Source organism: Urocampus carinirostris, chromosome 6, assembly GCF_059441175.1.
Source record: "Urocampus carinirostris isolate Australia breed hairy pipefish chromosome 6, RoL_Ucar_1.0, whole genome shotgun sequence".
Classification (NCBI taxonomy): domain Eukaryota; kingdom Metazoa; phylum Chordata; class Actinopteri; order Syngnathiformes; family Syngnathidae; genus Urocampus; species Urocampus carinirostris.
Window position 1 is genome coordinate 21,776,629 of NC_142354.1, and position 19,422 is coordinate 21,796,050.

The 19,422-nt window shown below is 38.5% G+C and overlaps 1 protein-coding gene across 2 annotated transcripts in view; it reads right to left on the minus strand.

Moving 5' to 3' along the window:
• Positions 1–278: 278 nt before the first annotated feature.
• The window catches only part of LOC148364160 (sodium- and chloride-dependent GABA transporter 2-like), a 35,868-nt gene continuing 16,724 nt past the window's right edge, over positions 279–19,422 (minus strand). The window contains exons 9-15 of one of the 2 annotated variants that reach the window (XM_088338281.1): positions 18,139–18,263; positions 17,802–17,914; positions 17,591–17,728; positions 17,402–17,504; positions 10,044–10,144; positions 8,291–8,461; positions 279–1,367 (exon numbers count right to left, since the gene is read on the minus strand). In XM_088338281.1, coding sequence (XP_088194407.1) covers positions 1,218–1,367; positions 8,291–8,461; positions 10,044–10,144; positions 17,402–17,504; positions 17,591–17,728; positions 17,802–17,914; positions 18,139–18,263 — 901 coding nt within the window. In that variant the 3' untranslated portion in view covers positions 279–1,217. Of the gene's footprint in view, positions 1,368–8,290; positions 8,462–9,830; positions 9,880–10,043; positions 10,145–17,401; positions 17,505–17,590; positions 17,729–17,801; positions 17,915–18,138; positions 18,264–19,422 lie in introns of those variants that run through there. The other variant, XM_088338282.1, reaches the window with a different exon arrangement.

A 19,422-nucleotide genomic window follows, 5' to 3' on the forward strand; every position in this document is an offset into this window, starting at 1 on the left:
GGAAACAACCAACACGAGTTCACAATATCAACAAGAAATTAGTGCTGCTCGGCTTCCAAAGAATAATTAAAAATGATATGATGATCATTTGAATGATCATGGAGATAAGTGGAGTGATTTTAAAGCAATTATGTCATTTACAGTTAATGTGCTTCATTAGCATAAAATGAACACCAAGCAAACCAAGTTCACAGTGCAACAGTATCACAAATGTGACAGTAGTGCGTGCATAAAGTCCATTTCGCCACGTTTTTTGGTACCAAAAGTATGAATCAAAACATGGAAAAAAATGTATTATAAGAATAGAATCCCTACCACGTTACATAAACGGTGCATTTTTTTTGCACCCTTGCGGAACAAATTGGCAGTGGTGATGTGCTAAATAAACAAAACATGGCATTGGTGAAGTGCTGCATAAACAAGAAACAATCTTTAAGGTATTTAGCCTCCTCTTACAAATAATTTTCCATTTGTCAACTGAAACTAATGTAATAAAAAGTTTTATAAAGGTGCCTTTATAAGGATTTTTATGCCTAAAACTGTCGTAACAAGGACAAATTAGTATTTTTGCAGGAAAATACACTTTCACAGAAATTTCACACTGTATGATGCTGGGCATAAAGTAGCCCTAGAAAAGCATCATCTAGTGCAGAATTTACAAAATATTTCACAAAATTGCAATCTTTGTTTGATCGTTTTTGTTTTTTGGGGGTATTTCTACCAAGCAAACCAAATTTTCGGTTTTTGGGTTCATTTTCAAACTCGAAAACTGTATATTTGTTTATGCATTGCATACAAACTTTTTGTGTGGAAAAACAAGGTACTTTAAAAATTGGAAATCGTTCATTAGCATTTTTAGATATTTTAAAAAGCTGTAGAGTGTAGAGCTACATTTTTTTCAGTATATGCCTAGAGTAGCTCAAATGTAGTCAGCAGTCTGCAAATGCCCTTCGAGCTGTAGTTTGCACTCTCAAGTGCTTCAATAGTGATTCAATTATGGGCCAATTTTCCTTTGAAAAAAAAAAGGACCTTGTGCCCACACCAACTGAAAAAAATAAACAGTCCTGCCCAAACTGACAAATGAAAATGATGTAAGTGAACCCGAACTACATGAATAAGTAATAAACAGAGACATTTTTTTACGAGACACCTCATCGAGTGGCACAAAAACTTTAAACCGAACCACTTGCAAAACTTTCTCGAGAATGTTCACTGTATTAAACTTGCACCTCTATTTCAGCTACGCTACTTCCCTTGTACTCGTTGGCAGCAGGAACCAGGGATTTGTCAGGATTGAGCGGGCATTGCTCGGGTTGCTTTGCTGATGGCTGGGGCGTGTTTTCTGGACGACAGAGCTGCTTTAGATTCTGCAGAGACACATCGCCAAGAAACAGTTAGAAGAAAGATTAACAAGGCCAGGGCGTCAGATATCCTTGGACCGAATCGGGACTCTTGTCAAGTTTGAAAGAAAACGGGATAGGAGTTGGACATCCCAATTCTCGCTTATCTAAAATGGGGCCCTGCCTACTCTGTCATCGCTTGAGTACAGAACGATCTGTTTCGTTGTCTGGTATTATTTTTTACTGAACCCCAGTCCCTTAAATCTCCTATTGCACTGTGTAGACAAAATCGTCCTTTTTTCGGCCGTTTTAATGACATGGTGTTGCAAACTTTTAAGCACACGAGCTGAACTGAATTTGTTTTTAAACAACCTGTGTGAAATAGTGTGAGTTAAAATGACGAGCAACAGCATATAGTTTAAGATCAAATTCAACAAAACCACAAAACCTCCGCTCCAGGTACAAGGTAATTCTTCGGTACATTGCATTTCACTGAGTAATGTTTGATGATTTGACAAAATCTGTGAAAAAATAAGTCTGTGTCCAGTTTTCATACCCCTTATTTGTCTCCCTCCTGCTGTCAACTAAGACCGTTGAGGCTTATTTTGACTGTCCATTTTTGTCTTAAACAATGGTTTCAAAACAAGGTGTGAGCAGAGTTCTTTTGTAAAAACGTCACAAATTACTACAAACAAGATGGATACAGATGTATTTAGGGGAGTGGGCTATGTGTGCAGAGATCAGACCACCCCAACTGCTCACCCACTTAAATCACTCTGGGTGGTGGCAGGCGTTTTGGTGCTTTTCCAGTTCATTCTTTAGGTTTTCATCGTAAAGTGTCTAAACAATGAACATACATTATTTACTGAGCTGCCATACAAAGGATTCCAAAGAGACGTACAGACAAAATGGGCTCTGTTGGTGTAATACCATGACTTTAAACTGTAGTTAAAATTTTGCCTTATATACTATTTTCCGGATCGAAACCTAAAACTAACTGCAACGCTTTGGCTTTACATACTATAGAATTGGAAGGACACAGGTATTCCCACAGAGTCTTTATTTTACCTGGGTGCTGGCGGGCGTTTTGGGGTGTTTCCAGTTCATTCTTTAGGTTTTCATCATAAAGTGTCTCAACAGTGAAAATACATTATTTATTGAGCTTCCATACACAGGATTCCAAAGAGACGTACAGCCGAAATGGGGTCTGTAGGTGTAATGCAATGACTGTGAACTGTAGTTAAAATTTTGCCTCATACAGTATACTCTTTTACGGATCGAAAGCTAAAGCTAACTGCAACGCTTTGGCTTTGCATAATATACAATTGGAAAGACACAGATATTCCGAGTCTTTATTTTACCTCCAAACTAGATGTACTCATGAAAAGAGCCATACAGGACTTGCAAACCATAAGTTACCCAACCCCTGGTTTAGTTTATGACAAAGTGCTTAGGGCACAGAAAACGCGGAGTGGATCAGCTGCATTTTAGAGGGAAAAAGAATGCATGTTAAGCCTAAAGTGATCTAGCTCTCAACTGCTCAACACGTCACTTCATCATTACATTAATGACATTTTTGGCAGTACACTGTGCCAAGTTTGCCTTGGCAGATTTACATGATGCTCTCAATGGCCACTAACGGATCAAGTCTTTTTCAGATTGGATAATAGGATTTGTTCCTGTTGTTTAAGTTCTTCACAAAAGAGAAGCTCTGTTTGCATAATCCCGAAAAGTCATGAAGACTTTTTCGACACGTCTCAATACCCATCTTGCGAGAGTATAATTTTTTTATGGCAATAAAGCTCATTTCCCCAAAATCCTACATTTACATTACCCGTTCAACTTTGCACACGCTATCATGATTACTGATGCGAGGCACCTGAGTCTGCTCCTTTGGCGCCAACTGCCTTGGACGCTGATTGGCTGCCTGTCACTTTTTAAAGCCCTGTCATCCTCTCACCGGTTGTCAGTCCGTCTGGGAACCTCAGCTCACGCTAGGCAAGCCTTTCGACTCTGACTCTGTCCTGTTCTGATTCCCGTCTGTTTACCGGCTCTGACCCATTTTCTGAACTTGACTGCGACTTTGCTCCCTGTTTTTTCCCGCTCTCGACACTGCCTGCGTTCGCCACGGAAATACCTCTTCCACGTCTGAGTAACCTGCTCCTCGCGACTAGCGATCTAAGGATCGTGTGTACCATCCTTTCCCTTCTTCCAAATAAAACTAAGAGAAACGCACGCAAGTGGGTCCTGTCTTTGTTCTGGTCCTGACACATCCAAAAACTAGGGTACGGGAAACAAATGTAAAAATGGTTCCCATACACCGATAAAATTTAGAAATAACATTCCAAAACAACATTGTCCCAAACAACATTAACAATTAAACTGTAGGTTCAATCAGAATTTCACCTCGGTGAGAGGACTTTGGCACATATTTACGTGATTTTAAAGGGACACAGTGTAATATTTGATCACTAAATGTTGCTGTATTGTGTACTGCAACTGAAAATGAGTGCTATAAAGCACAAGAAACTACGGCAACTTAAGTGACAAAAAGCATATTTTTTCCTCTCATTTTTTGCCCAACCTTTGACAAGGTTTTTGGTTTCTTGGGGTACCCATACCAGAAAGATGGTGGACAATCATACCAGCAAGATGGTGGACAATCATACCATGAGGGTCATGTTATGTCAAATGAATAAAACATTTTTGACACTTTTATATAATAGTTCATGTATTTTAACTTATCATTCAAATCAATTTTGTTTTTATTAACCAAATCACTTGCGTTATTATTCATTTTTTGTCACCAAGAGAGACTAGAAAACACACCGTGTCCATTTATCGTTGTTAATAATATTATTATTATATCATGTAAAACTAAATACACAAGAACACATAAGAATAAATTCAATCTTTAAATAACAGGATAACAAAAAACTGCTCGCAGCTGTTCGTCGGCATATTCCCAAGTTGTTCAAAAACCCATTGGCACAGCAGTTAGGAATCACCAAAACTAACTCTACAAAGTAGTGTGTGTGTGTTGGGATGTGGAAAAATACCAGTGGCAAGAGGTTGAATCAACTTACTGGAATTTGGGGTGGGGTATTTATCTAGTAACCCATTCGGGTTTTGGTGCTTTGTTTTGTTCCTGGCGCTATGTGGCAGGAAGACCGGAGCGTTGAAGGTTTTGTGGTTTAGTGGTCCAGCTGGGTCACAAAAGGCTTGGTGGAGCTTTAAACATTCTTGTGTCACCAGTGGTGCAATTGCCAAACCAGGGTAATGTGGGGTCATTTTGGCCAACTTGCATGTTGCCAAGGCAACCACAGCATGTTTCTCCATCCCAAATAAACACTGTCAGTGTTAGGATGACTAATGCTACTGTGTGGATTCTTCTTGCTTTGTCAGGTAAAGGTATACACTGGTACCTCTTTATACAAAAACCTCTACAGACCATTATTTCGATGTGCATTTATTTTCTTAAACAAATAATGTTGCTCACTTTACGACGTAAAATCAAGTTCACAAGCAGTCCCAAAAGCTACCACTAGGGAACGCTCTAGACCTCGGTCCAGTTTGCGAATGCGCCCACTGACATCTGGCACCGGATTCTGTGCCCTTGGTTATACCTGTAGAACACCTGTATTCCGCAGCAAATTCTTTTAATCTCTTTAATCGCATATTACAGCATCTCCTTTTTGTGACTTTATCCCTGAGTTACGAAAGGGGAAACGGTAAGGTGTCTGAGAAAAAAAGTAGAATGATCAAATTCTAAACAAAGCAAGAAATAATAGAAAAACACGAGCACGATGTTTGTGTGAGTGTCCAAGCCAAAAAGTACAATCGGGAAGCAGCGAATGCCTATTCAAAAGCTACAAGGGAGGTCATATTCAACAACAGCAAAGAGAGGACGAAAAAAATAAGCTGGCGTCTGCAAAGGAAATTAGAGAGATGCTAGCTAAGTGGGGAGATATTGCTGCCTTTGTTGTAAAAACAATTCAGAAAAAGTGTCAACTGTTCGTGCGACAGCTCTCTTAAATGACACTTGCCTTATGCATTTCTGTAACATTTTGAGGAGAGGCAGGGACAAATCTCTTTGGATATATATATATATATATATATATATATATATATATATATATATATACATATAACCTGTAGAAAGTGACAGTGTTGCGAGTCAAGCTAAAAGGGCAAAATAATGTGATGATTGAAATCTGAAATAGGCTCAAAAACCGTCTGTGCTTTAAAAAGAATAGTGTTTTCAAGTGCATTTAGAGTAACAGTAACCTTAATTTTATGTGTACAGTAAATGCTTACATATCATCGAAAGTCGTGCGACCTTCCCTCCTCCTGCCCCGCCCTCTGTTTTTGGGATCAACCACAGATATTGACCTTTCAAAGATTTTAGATTATATGAGGTATAATATAGATTTTTAAGACGGAAAAGTGAAGATATCGCACTAGAGAAAATGTTTTTTCCACCACTTTCAGTCCAAGAGTAGTACATCAAAAAAAGGGAACCTGTGGAGTTTCTTTCTCTTATTGCCAAGACACGGATTTACGTTACGACCTGTCCACTAATATAATAGATAATAAAAGTTTTTAGCAGGGCATCAGGGAAAATACAAAACACCTTTATCACCTTTGTTGCTGGAGTGATTGGGGAAGATATCAGAGGGGATTAATAATTAAGTGCCCTTTGTCTCTCCTATGATGGATGAGACAACATACGTGAGTGACGGAGTGCAGCTCACACTGGGTTTGCCTTACATATCGCACACAAGAGGCAGTCAAGGAGTGCTTTGTCTGATTTGAAAATATATCCAGTGAGAAGCGAGCCGATAAAATTGCACGTCTCATCCGATTCTGGTGGAAAGTGAATGCAGTGGCACAGTGTTATGACGGTGCAGCTGTCGTGGTTTCTGGATTAAATAGGGTGCAGGATAAAGTTAATGAGAGTGCACCATTGACTTTCTGTGTTTTGTTTTGTTGCTTCATACATAAAATGGCATTTTGAACTCAAGAAAATCAATAGCTGACGCTGGCTGCTATTGTTGTGTGAGTATGTGTGTAAGTGTGGAGTACATTGTAAAGCTCATTGAGTGGTCTCGCTATATACTGTAAGTGCAGACCATTAACCATTTGTTCATGTGGTGGAATCAGGTTTACCATTTCCATTGTCCCCTGAACAACATGTTGCCCTTTAAAAGCCTGGAGCATATCAATGTTTATTCTTGTATAACACTCACTCGTGTACAACGTGCACCCCTAATTTTTTATCAAAAATCTGTATTTTGTGTCACTTTTTCTCTGCAAAACAGATCCTGGTAAGTGACAAAGGTTTTTTAATACTTGCACCAATGGTACAAATGTAAATGTAAATGGTCTGCAGTCTACAGCATACAGTAATCACTGGATTATCGCGGTTAATGGGGACCAAAACAACCCGCGAAAAGTGAAAATCCGCGAAGTAGCGACGCCCCTTCAAAAATGCATCCAAAAAAATATATATATATATGGCGGCGCAGTGGTTAGCGCTTGTGCGGCACAGTTCATGTCATGGGAACCTGTCGTGGGTTCAAATCCAGCTCCAGACTTCCTGTGCGGAGTTTGTATGTTCTCCCCGTGCTTGCGTGGGTTTCCTCCGGGCACTCCGGTTTCCTCCCACGTTCCAAAAACATGCATTTCAGGTGAATTGGCCGGTCCAAATTGTCCCTAGGTGTGAATGAGCGAATGCATTGTCTGTCCCTGTGTGCCCTGCGATTGGCTGGCAACCAGTTCAGGGTGTCCCCTGCCCACTGCCTGGAGATGGCTGGGATGGGCTCCAGCCCCCCCGCGACCCTAATGAGGATAAGCGGTACGGCTGATGAGATGAGATGAGATATATATAATATATATATATATATATATATATATATATATAAAATTTTTGTTTAGATCCGCAAAGCTCTGAACCCGCGAACGTGGAACCACGAAGTAGCGAGGTCCCACTGTATAACACTTTTCAAGTCAATTAAGACCTCCCAAAGTGCTTTGCAATGTGCTTCACACTTTCCCTTTTACACACACTAAGTAACCGAAAGCAGCGTCAGCCATGCAGGGGCAGTAGGGATTCAGTGTCTTGCCTAAGGACACTTCAACATATAACACAGAGGAGCTGGGAATCAAACCTGAGATCCCAACACAACCACTTTACCTTCTGAGCTACTGCCGCTCCGAAATAATAACCCTAACCCTAACCCGATGAACAAAATACGAAACAAAACTTTACTAAATGAATTAAATACCCTTTAAACTCCGAATCATCAACAGATACACCTAATAGTTGTTTTCCTTGTTGTGATTTTTGGGTTTTATTTCTGTTTGCTACATTCTCTAATATTCGTCTGTGGTACAGTGAATTTTCAGCTCGCTGCTCGATTAGCATGAATTTCATCAAGATCGCCAACTGTGAGCTTGAAAGGGGCATCATATGCTGAACACAGCCTAAGTGCCATCTAGCGGGTACCAAGATATTACAAATATGATAAACACCAAACTGAAACTCTGTAACTCTGTAAATTTATCATCGTGCAAAACAGTTATGCTTAACTCACGTTTCTGTGTGGGTGAGGTTAGTCGAGGAAAGAAATTAAGTTATCGTATCTATCATAAAAGGTCCACGCAAGTGATTTGGTTAATGTTACTAAAAAATATACCGTAGATCCCTTGTGGGTCAAGAGATGTGGTTGCATTCAATGTCTTGCTATTGTGGTCAGCAATATTTTTAGCTGACCAAAAACTGCATGGACACTATTGTATAGGGCGCACCCAAACTTAGAGTTTGTTTATTCCCTAAACGTCCTTTACGTTGTTTAATGAAACCCCAATTAGTCAATAGTAAGTGCCTCATTGGCACTTGGTCTGAGTGACTATAGAATAAATCAGAATTCATTCAGACAAACACGTACCTGCCATACAGTGCCTTTCATTTGAGTCACTTTGAAAAGGATCCAGAGAGGGACCAGCAGAACGCAGAACAGTCCTAAGCACCAACCCAAAGCGTAGGCCCAGGTTGGGTAAACGTAGGTTTTGTTGAATTTTAGAGGCTTGTACCTCACCAAGGAGAAGACAAAGGTACCCTAGCAAGTAACAACAAAACACAGATAAAACGCTTTAGGCATTTGGCATGCTTTCAACATTGCTGTAGTCACGAATGGGTTGACCTCCACACTGGCAGAGGGCCGGATGTTTTCCTGGGAGTTTTATCAAGAATGTACTGAATGCACTAATTAATACATGTAGTACTACACCACAACAGCAAAGAGTCTTACATACTCAGCCTAACTACTCCTGAGTTGTTTGTAATTGAAGTATGCTATGATTGACTGAGTAATGTGAAAATGTTCCTTTACAGAATTCATGACGAAACGAAAATCGTAAGTATGTCCCTGAGGTAAGGTTTTAAATGTTGTAAGAGTTGTCCAACTAAATTGAAAAGGTGTGATTCATCTCCTGGATTTTATAACAGGTTTCAAAACACGAGAAAACGGCAATATGTAATAGTTATGCACCTGCTGGCTTGAGTGTCTTTAAGAGAATGAGTGAATGAATGATTTGATTCATTCGGACCGAGCACATTGGGTTGCAGTTGAAACATTTTGCGGTAGGATGATTTGTGAATTTCCCAAAATTAGTGAGAATTATGCAAATCTTGAAAACAGTGATTAAAAAAACAAAGTTCAAATAATAATGATAATTGTAACATAAAAATAATTTTATAATTATTTGAGAATAATTATCATCGTCATTATTATTCTAAATAATAAATAATTTTGAGTCCCTTTCCAATTCTTTCATTTAGGTTGTTGTTTTTACTTTCTTTAATTTGCTGTCATTAAATCATGTAATGACATGCTCAAAAGGAATTTCTTAAAATTGGCTGTGAGAAACTGTTGTAAAACATCTGTCAGCCAAAACACCCAATCCAATGCCTTGGGCTACCGCTTGTTTTGCCCGCACTTTTAGGAACACTAATTGTTTTTCAGTAGGTTTTTAGAAAATATTAAATAAAAACAGAACAAATTCAATGACCCATAAAAATCATATTGTCTCAGTTCCAACACTTAGCACGCAAACACAGCTTCTGATTTTTGTTTATTTTCTTTTTAAAAATATGTCACTGAATTTAATTTTAGAATCACTATTTTTGATGTTTTGCAATCCCACATTATCACACACTCTCATGCTGGGCATCACATCAAAGGCAAATATTTGTTGTCTAGTGTATGTTCTGTGTCTTTTTTGTCTGTTTTTTACCATTGACCACAATGTACTCCAAAATATAGAAGATTAGAGTCATGTGATTCTTACCCACTTACAGTAGACACAGTATGAAAATGTTCTCAGTGTTCTTGTTCCCTTCATCCTAACCCACCTGGCACTGACACCAGCACATTTCTCAAATTCTTCACGTCACAAAGTTTAAATCCTTAATATCTTCTCATTCACCTCTTCTGCGTTCCTCTTCTCATGTGAATTTAAGCATGTTCATTTCAAGCTTGAGAGAAGAACAACAACAACAAGATCAAGCTTTGTGAGAATGAAAAAAACTCCAAGCAAAATCATCACATGAATTTGATTTGAGATCTTGAATTTTTCCAGTTATGGGTTCATTGTCACGGGCGGAGAAGCCGCTCGCTTCTCACGCACTATTCCACTCACCATACAGACAGCGGGAGTGATGTAAAGCCAGCAAATCTTCATGACTGGCCATGGACGATACCCTATCATTTCTTCTATGTTGTCATAGAGACGATCTGCACCTGTTTGTCAAACACAAAATTGGTCAGATCGAAAAGACTCGATTAGGCCCGAAAATATTTGAACATACACGCAATTTTCTCAGGCATCTACATGCAACCACAATTGACTTGAAAATAAATATCTTGACCCGGATTGAAGTACAGACTTTAATGTGTTTTTTTTAAGTGGCTGAAGAACATGTGAATGAAAATGAAGGAATTGTATACACAAAAGTAAAAGGACAAATAAGCGTAATCCAAACAAAAAGATTTGTTGTCAATATTTTGTTGCAAATCCTTGTGAGGCAATCACTGCCTGAAGTCTGGAACCCAAGGACAACACAACACCAAACGCTGGGTTTCTTGATGCTTTTCCAGGCTCTTACAGCACCAGCCTTGATTTGTTGCTTGTCTGGGTTTTTTCTGCCTTAAGCCTGAGTAAGTGGCACCCAATTGGATTGAGATCTGGAAATGGACTTGGCCATTGCAGAATATTCCACGTCCTTGCCCAAAGAAACTCCTGGGTTGCTTTTGTTGTATGCATCAGATCATTGTCCATCTGCACTGTGAAGCGCCATACAATTAACTCTACGGCATTTGGCTAAATCGGAGGAGAAGGTATATCCCTGTCTACTTCAGAATTCATCCGGCTACTTTTATCTGTTGTCAATGAACACAAGTGAGCATGTGCCCCCTTGGAAGCCATGCATGCCCATGCCATCACACTACCTCCACCAGTCCTTTGAGACATTTTTGTGATTAAGGGCTATATAAATAAATTTGACTTGACTTGACTTGACTTTCAAAGATGATGTGGTGTGCATTCTTCTTTGCATCATTCTGGTACAGGGTTATCTTTGTCTGATCCGTCCATGAAACACTTTGCCAGAACTAAGCTGGCTTGTTGAGATGTTTTTTGGCAAAGTCAAGTCTCGTCTGTCTATTTTTGGGACTGATGAATGGCTCACACCTGGTGGTGAACTGGCTGTAATTAATTTCATAGAGACCTTTCTTTTTTGTAGACTAAGCTAGAGAAAGATAAGGTACATCCATTGCCAGTAAATGTTGTAAATTGATTTTTCTTTACCATTGAGAGTATTTAGCGATCATCCGAGCTTTTGAATCTACAATCTCACCAGTGCATTCCTTTTGTCTTAGAATGTACCAAACTGTTGATTTGGCTTCGGCATGTATCTCAGCTATCTCGCTTATGGATTACCTATTTTATTTTGGACTTCGAATCTTCTGCTTCAACTCCAAATGCAAAACCAGACACCTACAATCAACTCTAGACCCTTTCACTACCTAATTGATGAAAGGTCAACAAGGTAGGGTCCTTCTGAGTTTATTACCCAAATACTTTTGGTCTGTTCAAAAGGGGTATTAAGTGTGTAAAGGGCTATAATTCTTAAAACTTTTGGCTGCCATCTATTCTCGAATTGGCGCTGGGATTGTGTACTGTAACCCCATATTCATTATTTTTATGTAGTAAGGAATGTGTTTACGTAAACAGCTATAAGAACGAAATTTGTGTCACAGTATTTTCGGGCCTAACTGTAAAGGACACAAGAATGCTTCCCTGGACGTCCTTCAGCCAGTAGCAGGTGAACATGTTTATGTTGTTTTACATTTACCAAATGATAAAGCCTTCTTAACAAACACCTGTTAACAAAAGGGTGAAACAAAGATGAATGCATGTCAAATAAAGTCCTCCTTGGAATCTAATGGGCCATTAAGCCTGAAAAAGCTTAACTAGGACTGATGGGGAGAAAACAAAGGAGGACAAAATATTTGGCAGGTGAAGTGCATAAGACCCGCGGGATTGTGATACTTTGACTTGGCCCATGCCAAGTTGTCTAGGGCCAAAATACATTTAAGGAATGTGTGCAAGCGGGTTTAATCTTCTTCTCTAATACAGAAATGAGAGTTGTAAAAATATAAGTTTTCTAGTAAAGCATAGAAAAATTAGACCAAAATTATAGAATGTATAACCCATTAACCCTGCAAAAGACATTTTTAAAAAATCTCCCAAAACACTATCATATTTATAAGTTTGATCTTGTTAAGTGGCTTATTCAGTCCAATATAGTTCACAATTATTTTTTTTAATCATTGCATTATGTTTAAGTCAAGTCATTTCAAGTCATTTTTATTTGTATAGCCCTTAATCACAAAGAGTCTCAAAGGGCTGCACAGGTTATTGCACGGACTATTATTTCAGACTATTATTACACCATCACCTGATCTGGAACCAACATGAGGGCAAGGAAAAACTCAAAAACCTCAACATGAGGAAAATGAAGAAACCTTGAGAACGGACCGCACATGTGGTATCCCCCTTTCAGGATTACTAGACAGCAGAGGATGTTGCAATTACAAATAATACAGCGATATTGTCCACAAAAAGTATAGGTTATTCATATGCTATAGAGTAAAAGTGTGTTTTAAGCTTAGATTTAAACATTTCCACTGAGGTTGCAGATCGGATCTCAGGGGGAAAAGCATTCCACAGCACCGGTGCCCGGATGGAAAACGCTCTCGAACCTGCGGAACACGTCTTGGCTCTTGGGATCCCCAGTAGACCGGCGCTTTCAGAACGAAGGCTTCGGACCGGAACATAGGGGGGGGGGGGGCCTTAAGGCACTTTAACTAAAATTGAGCTTCTGACAGAAAAGCTCAAGTGGCCCGCAGGATGATATTGTAAGGCCCGCGACTTAAAATAATTAATAAAATAATTAATGTAAGAGTTTGATCTTTATATGTTCCCTCACTTTAACTAAAATTGAGCTTCTGACAGAAAAGCTCAAGTGGCCCGCAGGATGATATTGTAAGGCCCGCGATTTAAAATAATTAATAAAATAATTAATGTAAGAGTTTGATCTTTATATGTTCCCTTCAGAGAGTAGATTGACACCAAGGTTGAACTGAAGCTTAAAGGACAGTGGCTGCAGTTCTCAAGTAACTTACTTACTGCTGTGTTTCAAATAGTTTTATTTGCTTGATCATGGTATTAAAATGCAACGTGGCTGTATTTGTTTCATCCTCACAGGGGTTAAATATTATGATACATTATTTTGAATAAAGAAACTATTTTCAGAAAAGTTCGTGTTTAGAAAATTAAAGGCTGAAAACGTACATGAGAATTTGAATTACAATAATTATATGGATGGATGGATGGATGGATGGATGGATGGATGGATGGATGGATGGATGGATGGATGGATGGATGGATGGATGGATGGATGGATGGATGGATGGATGGATGGATGGATTTTCTTACAGATTCTCAATATTTTTTATTCTATTTTTTGGAACTTATTTTCTTCTAATGTTTTTTTCCTAAAACTGTTTGGGAGTGGTATATTTTTTATACAACCCGATGCAGCCCAACCTCACCCAGACCCAAAGTCCAGCAGAACTCAAGGATATGAAGTTTGAGACCCCTGTTCTACATAGTCTTTTTTGCTGTGTGTAAGTGCCACATTTTGTTTTTCGGATTCGAAATCATTAATCGGGGAGCAATGCATGAGGAGTATGCTTTTTAAACTTCCAGATTATTTTGTACTGTACAGTACTGTATTGAGTATTTGATGGGGTGCATTGCTACAATTTTCCCAGTGGAGGGCGGCCGATCCATTCAAAGTACATTTCTGTAAAGAATGGAGATACGTACTGTAGTCCTTTTGTAATGCAGTTTTTCTTCTGGGCACATAAGTGAATCTAAAACTGGTAAATGAATAAAAGTTGTGAATCTGAAAAGTAAACAAATATTGAGAGGATTGTATGCTCATAATTGCCCCTCCCCCCAGCAGAATTTGGGCCAATCAGCGGCGATTTCGGAAGTAGACCGAGCAGGTGATTTGCAATACAGTATTTTAATCAGAACTAACAATTGTGCTTTTTTGTAAATTAAATATTGTAAAATTTATCATAATAAGAATGATTTTCATTATCCCCTCTACGTTTTAATCAACTCGATGCCTGCTCATGAACAGTTAACGGTATGGAACTTTTTCTCTTTTTTAGGGGAGGGGGCCGGGGTGGCTTTGACAGAGGGCTTATTCAACAAGAGTCTGTACTTTTCCTATCAACACAATTGGCGACGGGCCTTTTTTCTTTTTTTGTTTCATGGGCTAGTACAGAATTTGCCAGAAATAATACCCTTGCTTACAATAATCAGGCCTGTGTTTCAGATGAAAAAAGACTAACATGATGAGTCAGTAAAAGTCAGCAAAAGTAGACGAGACGTTAAGTTCTGTAGCAGAAAAAAATGGTGGCAAAACGGTTCATACTCGGGCTTGAAATCCTCGAAAATGCTTGAATTTTAACGTTGTGTTATCAATAATTTAAAAAGTGTTTGAATTTTGGACGAAGTGCTTGTAAAATCTTGTAATTCTTGCCCTATGTATACACAAGTCTGCTTGGAATAACGCTGACACTGCTCTCTGGTGGCTTCGCTTTGCCTTTGCATTTCTTCTCCCCTGGAGATTAACTGCAGCTTGCATTAGTTTGTATGGCATTATCTTATGAAGCGTCATCACCCCCTACGGGACACGCCCAAGAGGACAGGTGCTGGCCACACATAAACAGTGTACAATGAAATGTGTCTTAAAAAGCAAGGATAACAAGTATGGGCATTTATTATAGTCCATGCAAAGAATTAAGGTAGCCTTTATATCAACTTTATATTACTGTCAATTTTTTCCAAACACCTATATGGTAAGAGATTTGTCTTAAAAACAAATACATTGTGATTTGCTCAAGACCTAAAAACCACATGTGTTTATGAATACACATGCAAGATTGCATAAGTTGCATGAGTACATCACTGATATACGTGTGGCTCTGCAAAATACATGATTAACACAGATTTGTTGGTCTTTACTTTTAATGGTACTGGAAGAATTGGAAAATAGGCTTTGAAAGTACTTAAAAAGTTCTTGAATTTGAAAAATGGGTACGAACCCTGAACATGTATTATACAGTTGTGCTTGTAAATTTACCTAGCTTTGGAGTTCAATGTAAACTTAAAAACACCACTATGAAATAAAGTTCTGAATTGGGTATCGAGAAGCAAAATGTTTTGAATCATCAATAAACTTAGAATAAGCATGGACTTCTGTTTCTCGACTAAAACTTGTCGACTAAAACTTGGAAAAATTAAACAAGTCTATGTAAACCTATGCGTTCTGAATTAAACTCAAATAAAAAACAAAAACAAATACATAAACTATCATATAAACGTGCATTTTTTAAATACTTGTAGGTTGAGAAATTTGCTTTATTTTACATTAACTTCACTTAGCGGGAGCTGACTTAATTGTCCGTCATCTTACTGCTACAGGTACCCATAAGCTAAAAATATGGCCTAAGGCTGGGCAAAGGAAATTAAGAAAAATGGTGCTATATGGGGGCAGCACGGCGGCGCAGTGGTTAGCGCATGTGCGGCACAGTTCATGTCTTGGGAACCTCCTGCGCGGGTTCAAATCCAGCTCCAGGCTTCCTGTGCGCAGTGTATATGTTCTCCCCGTGCTTGCGTGGGTTTTCTCCGGGCACTACGGTTTCCTCCCACATTCCAAAAACATGCATTTCAGGTGAATTGGCCGGTCCAAATTGTCCCTAGGTGTGAATGAGCGAGTGAGTTGTCTGTCCCCGTGCGCCATGCGATTGGCTGGCAACCAGTTCAGGGTGTCCCCTGCCCACTGCCCGATGATTGCTGCGATGGGCTCCAGCGCCCCCGCGACCCTACTGAGGATAAGCGGTGTAGCTGATGAGATGAGATGAGGTGCTATATGGTCACGTTGAGTCTCTATAGTTTGTGTTCTTCCTTGTGCTTTATAGCACTAGTTTTCGGGTGCACTACACAATACAGCGACATCTAGTGGTCAAATAATACACATCATTCCTTCAACAAAGTAAAATGCTTTGAATCTAAATAAAAATTCACATGGACTTTGCATGTCGACTACAAGCACATAAAAGAAAATTGAAGTATGGTATTGTATTTATATTTTATTATCAATAAGATTTTTCTCTTCATTAGGTTAGCAATCAGTAGACTTAAGATTGGAAAATCAGTGCTGTGCCTCAATTTGTAATCATGGAAATATTAAATAATATATTATGTGTTTTTTTTTCTTAAAAGTTATTTCTTTTTTAACTCCACCATTATTGCATTTGATTTTTCAGATCACTGAATTTCATGTTATATTATATTATTAATATGATTAATATATAGCATGCCTAGCATCTGCAGATGCAGAGTGAGGCACCCAATTCTCTTGCAGTAGGTGATAGCGAGACCAATGACTTCTAATTTAGCAGACATCACAGCCCAAAACAATAGAATTAGTGAGTTTTATCAAGCTAACAGCTAGTCAAGCGATCTTGGATTTGTTTTCTCGCCGCGTGGACTTTTTAATAATGGGGTAATACCTATCTATTCGTTTTTTCCCTGTGGTACGGTTTATATTAAGCTTTCTTGCTCTGCCAGTCAAATGATGAGTAGGATGTAGGTTCATTTATTTGTAAGTATAACCGGGCCTATCAGACACAAACCTCACCACATGTCACAATATTGTTTGTAAATTGGTGTGGCATAACACATTTTTTTGTGTGTATTATCAAAACCAATTGTATTGTTTAACTATAAATTGTGCTAATACCTGGCTGGTTTGTATTCCCACAAAATGCATTTACAGTCACTTAATTTAAAGGGAGTAAAGAATGAAGCATACTGTACATCGAACATTCCCAATTCAGAATCTTTTCAGCATCTGACTTCCCAACATCAACATTGAAACTATCAACAAAGTGAGTCTGTAAAACTCATTTCAATCAGGAAGGTTGACTTGTATTGCCATTGACATATCTTTTAACACCAAGTCAAAATAAATCTCAAAATATAATTCAAATATTGCCATTTTTTATTTTATTCTGAAAGTAACAAATATTGTAAAAACAATGCTTAAGACGCCAAACTTATTGTCCTTTTGGTGTTTAGATTACTGCGCCATGTGGACAGGATTAACAACTACATGTAACACTGGGAAAACTGCAGATTGAGTTTGCATCTTATTCAGAATTTAATACTCGCATTCTTCAAATAGAGCCAGCCTTAACCCGTGTGTATAATGCTTTGAAACTTGGCGTGCTACATTGTGTTTGCAGTTAGGATGCAGTGGGATTTTTGTAAAATCTTTTTATCTTATAAATATCCACCCCTATCCTTTAAAACTGAAAAAAAGATTATGATGGCTGACAGCCCCAATGACTTACCATATATCCATCCAATTGCTATGGACTGACATACTGAAAGGAGGAGAAGGTTGTTGCCGCTACAAACGTAATGGTCAAATAGTTGAAGGAAATATAATCCTCCCTGCAAATAGATAATGTCGACAAATTACTGTACATATCCTGCCATTAGAACAAAACAATGTGATAAGGCAACAGCCACGCTCGCACCTCAGTGACAAGAAGAAGCCCAAGAAAGAAGCAAACGGAGCAGAGACAAAGCAGGAGCAGCTCTCGCCGATAAGCCCTCCGGAAAACAGTCGGGAACATATCTGTCACGGAGGTCATCAGGCACTCCAGGCTCACAAACTACCAGAGAAAAATGGCAGTGAACACGAAGCAGAAATCTTATAGAAGTTGTAAGCGTGTATTTTCAACTGACCTGTGTATCAGCACCCAGTAGGATGACCATGATAAAGAAGCATATGGACCACAACTGTGGTAAAGGCATCATTGCTACTGCCCTGGGATATGCTATGAAAGCCAAGCCAGGACCTGTATTGGGACACAATAGTCATTTGTCCAAAAGGTTATGCAGGTATTCCCCAAGCAACGCCTCATTTGTTCAAGAACTGTTAAAAGACAATGTCAATCTTCAGAAATTCTCAATATTTGTGTAGACTAAATATTTTAATTAACTGTATATAGCATCGTTATAATAAAACATGTGTTTTTTATAACTGGGAATTAATAATGATGAGTTGTTGTTGGGTTCCTACCAGAAGCAGCCACTTCAGATATCGGTAAACCTTGTTCGTAGGACATGAATCCCAAAACTGAAAAGATGGCAAAACCTGCCACAAAACTTGAACCACCATTCACCAAGCACAGAACAAATGTGTCCCTAAGGAAGAACAATTAAGAGAGGCAGTGTTAGATTCAGTCTTGCGGAATTGAAATAAACCAACAAACAATATATATATATATATATATATATATATATGTATATATATATATATATATATATGTATATATATATACTGGTATTTATTAGTGCATAATGCGCATATTTTTGTACCCAAAAATAACTCTTAAGTCTGGGTGTGCGCTATACACGAGGTATGAACAATGATTGATAAGTCAAAATGTGTTGCTGACCACATTTGCACAACATTGGATGCAGCAGGATTTTTACCTAGATTGTGGCAGTCAGAAAGTGCCAAATTATACCACGAGATCACTTAGGGTTATACAGATTACATAAGAAAAGGGTTAATATTATATCTCATCATCATAATATGTTTACTCATAACGGACGTTGTATGTTATAAAGGAGTATTATGGGAAAGAGTTCTGCCAAGACAACATTGTACAAAGTGGCACTACCAGTAAAAGTGCGATAATAAAAAATTGAATGCCGTTTTCTCTTCTTTTGTCATCTATGACCATAGTGGTCTAATGATTAAAATCCCTTTTCACTGCCGCAATTTGGGTTTGTTGCATCCAAAAATGTATTAACTTGGTCAGCAATATTTTTTGACTGATCAATCATTGCTCAAATATGGTAATTTAAAATCCAAATTTCTAACACAACGTTTGTGACCTAAAATACTTAATTTGAGGTGAGAAGAAGTAAAACAAAATTTTATACAGATTTTTCATTAAAAATAAAGGTTGTGCGTCACACACGATTTTGCGGTATACACGAATAAGTACGGTATTTTCTTCCATCCGATGTTGTAGTACAGCTACTCCACCACTAGATAGCAGACTCAACTCTATTAACTTGGATAGATGCGATGGAAGGAAAATGTCAGGTTCCTGTTTATAATGAGGAAGGTTTTTCCTACACTTCATAATACACAAAAGGTCAAATGTGGATCAAACCAAAACGTGCTCAACAATCTTCCCAAAAAAATTATAGTGAAAGGGAAAAAAGCATCCCCAGCAGCTGGACTCAGAGCATCGACCTTGAAAGGTCACATCCGGCCTTCTTATAAACAAAACCAAATACAGACCTTCAACTGCTATGAATAAATACACTGTTGAAGTAGGAGAGGCAA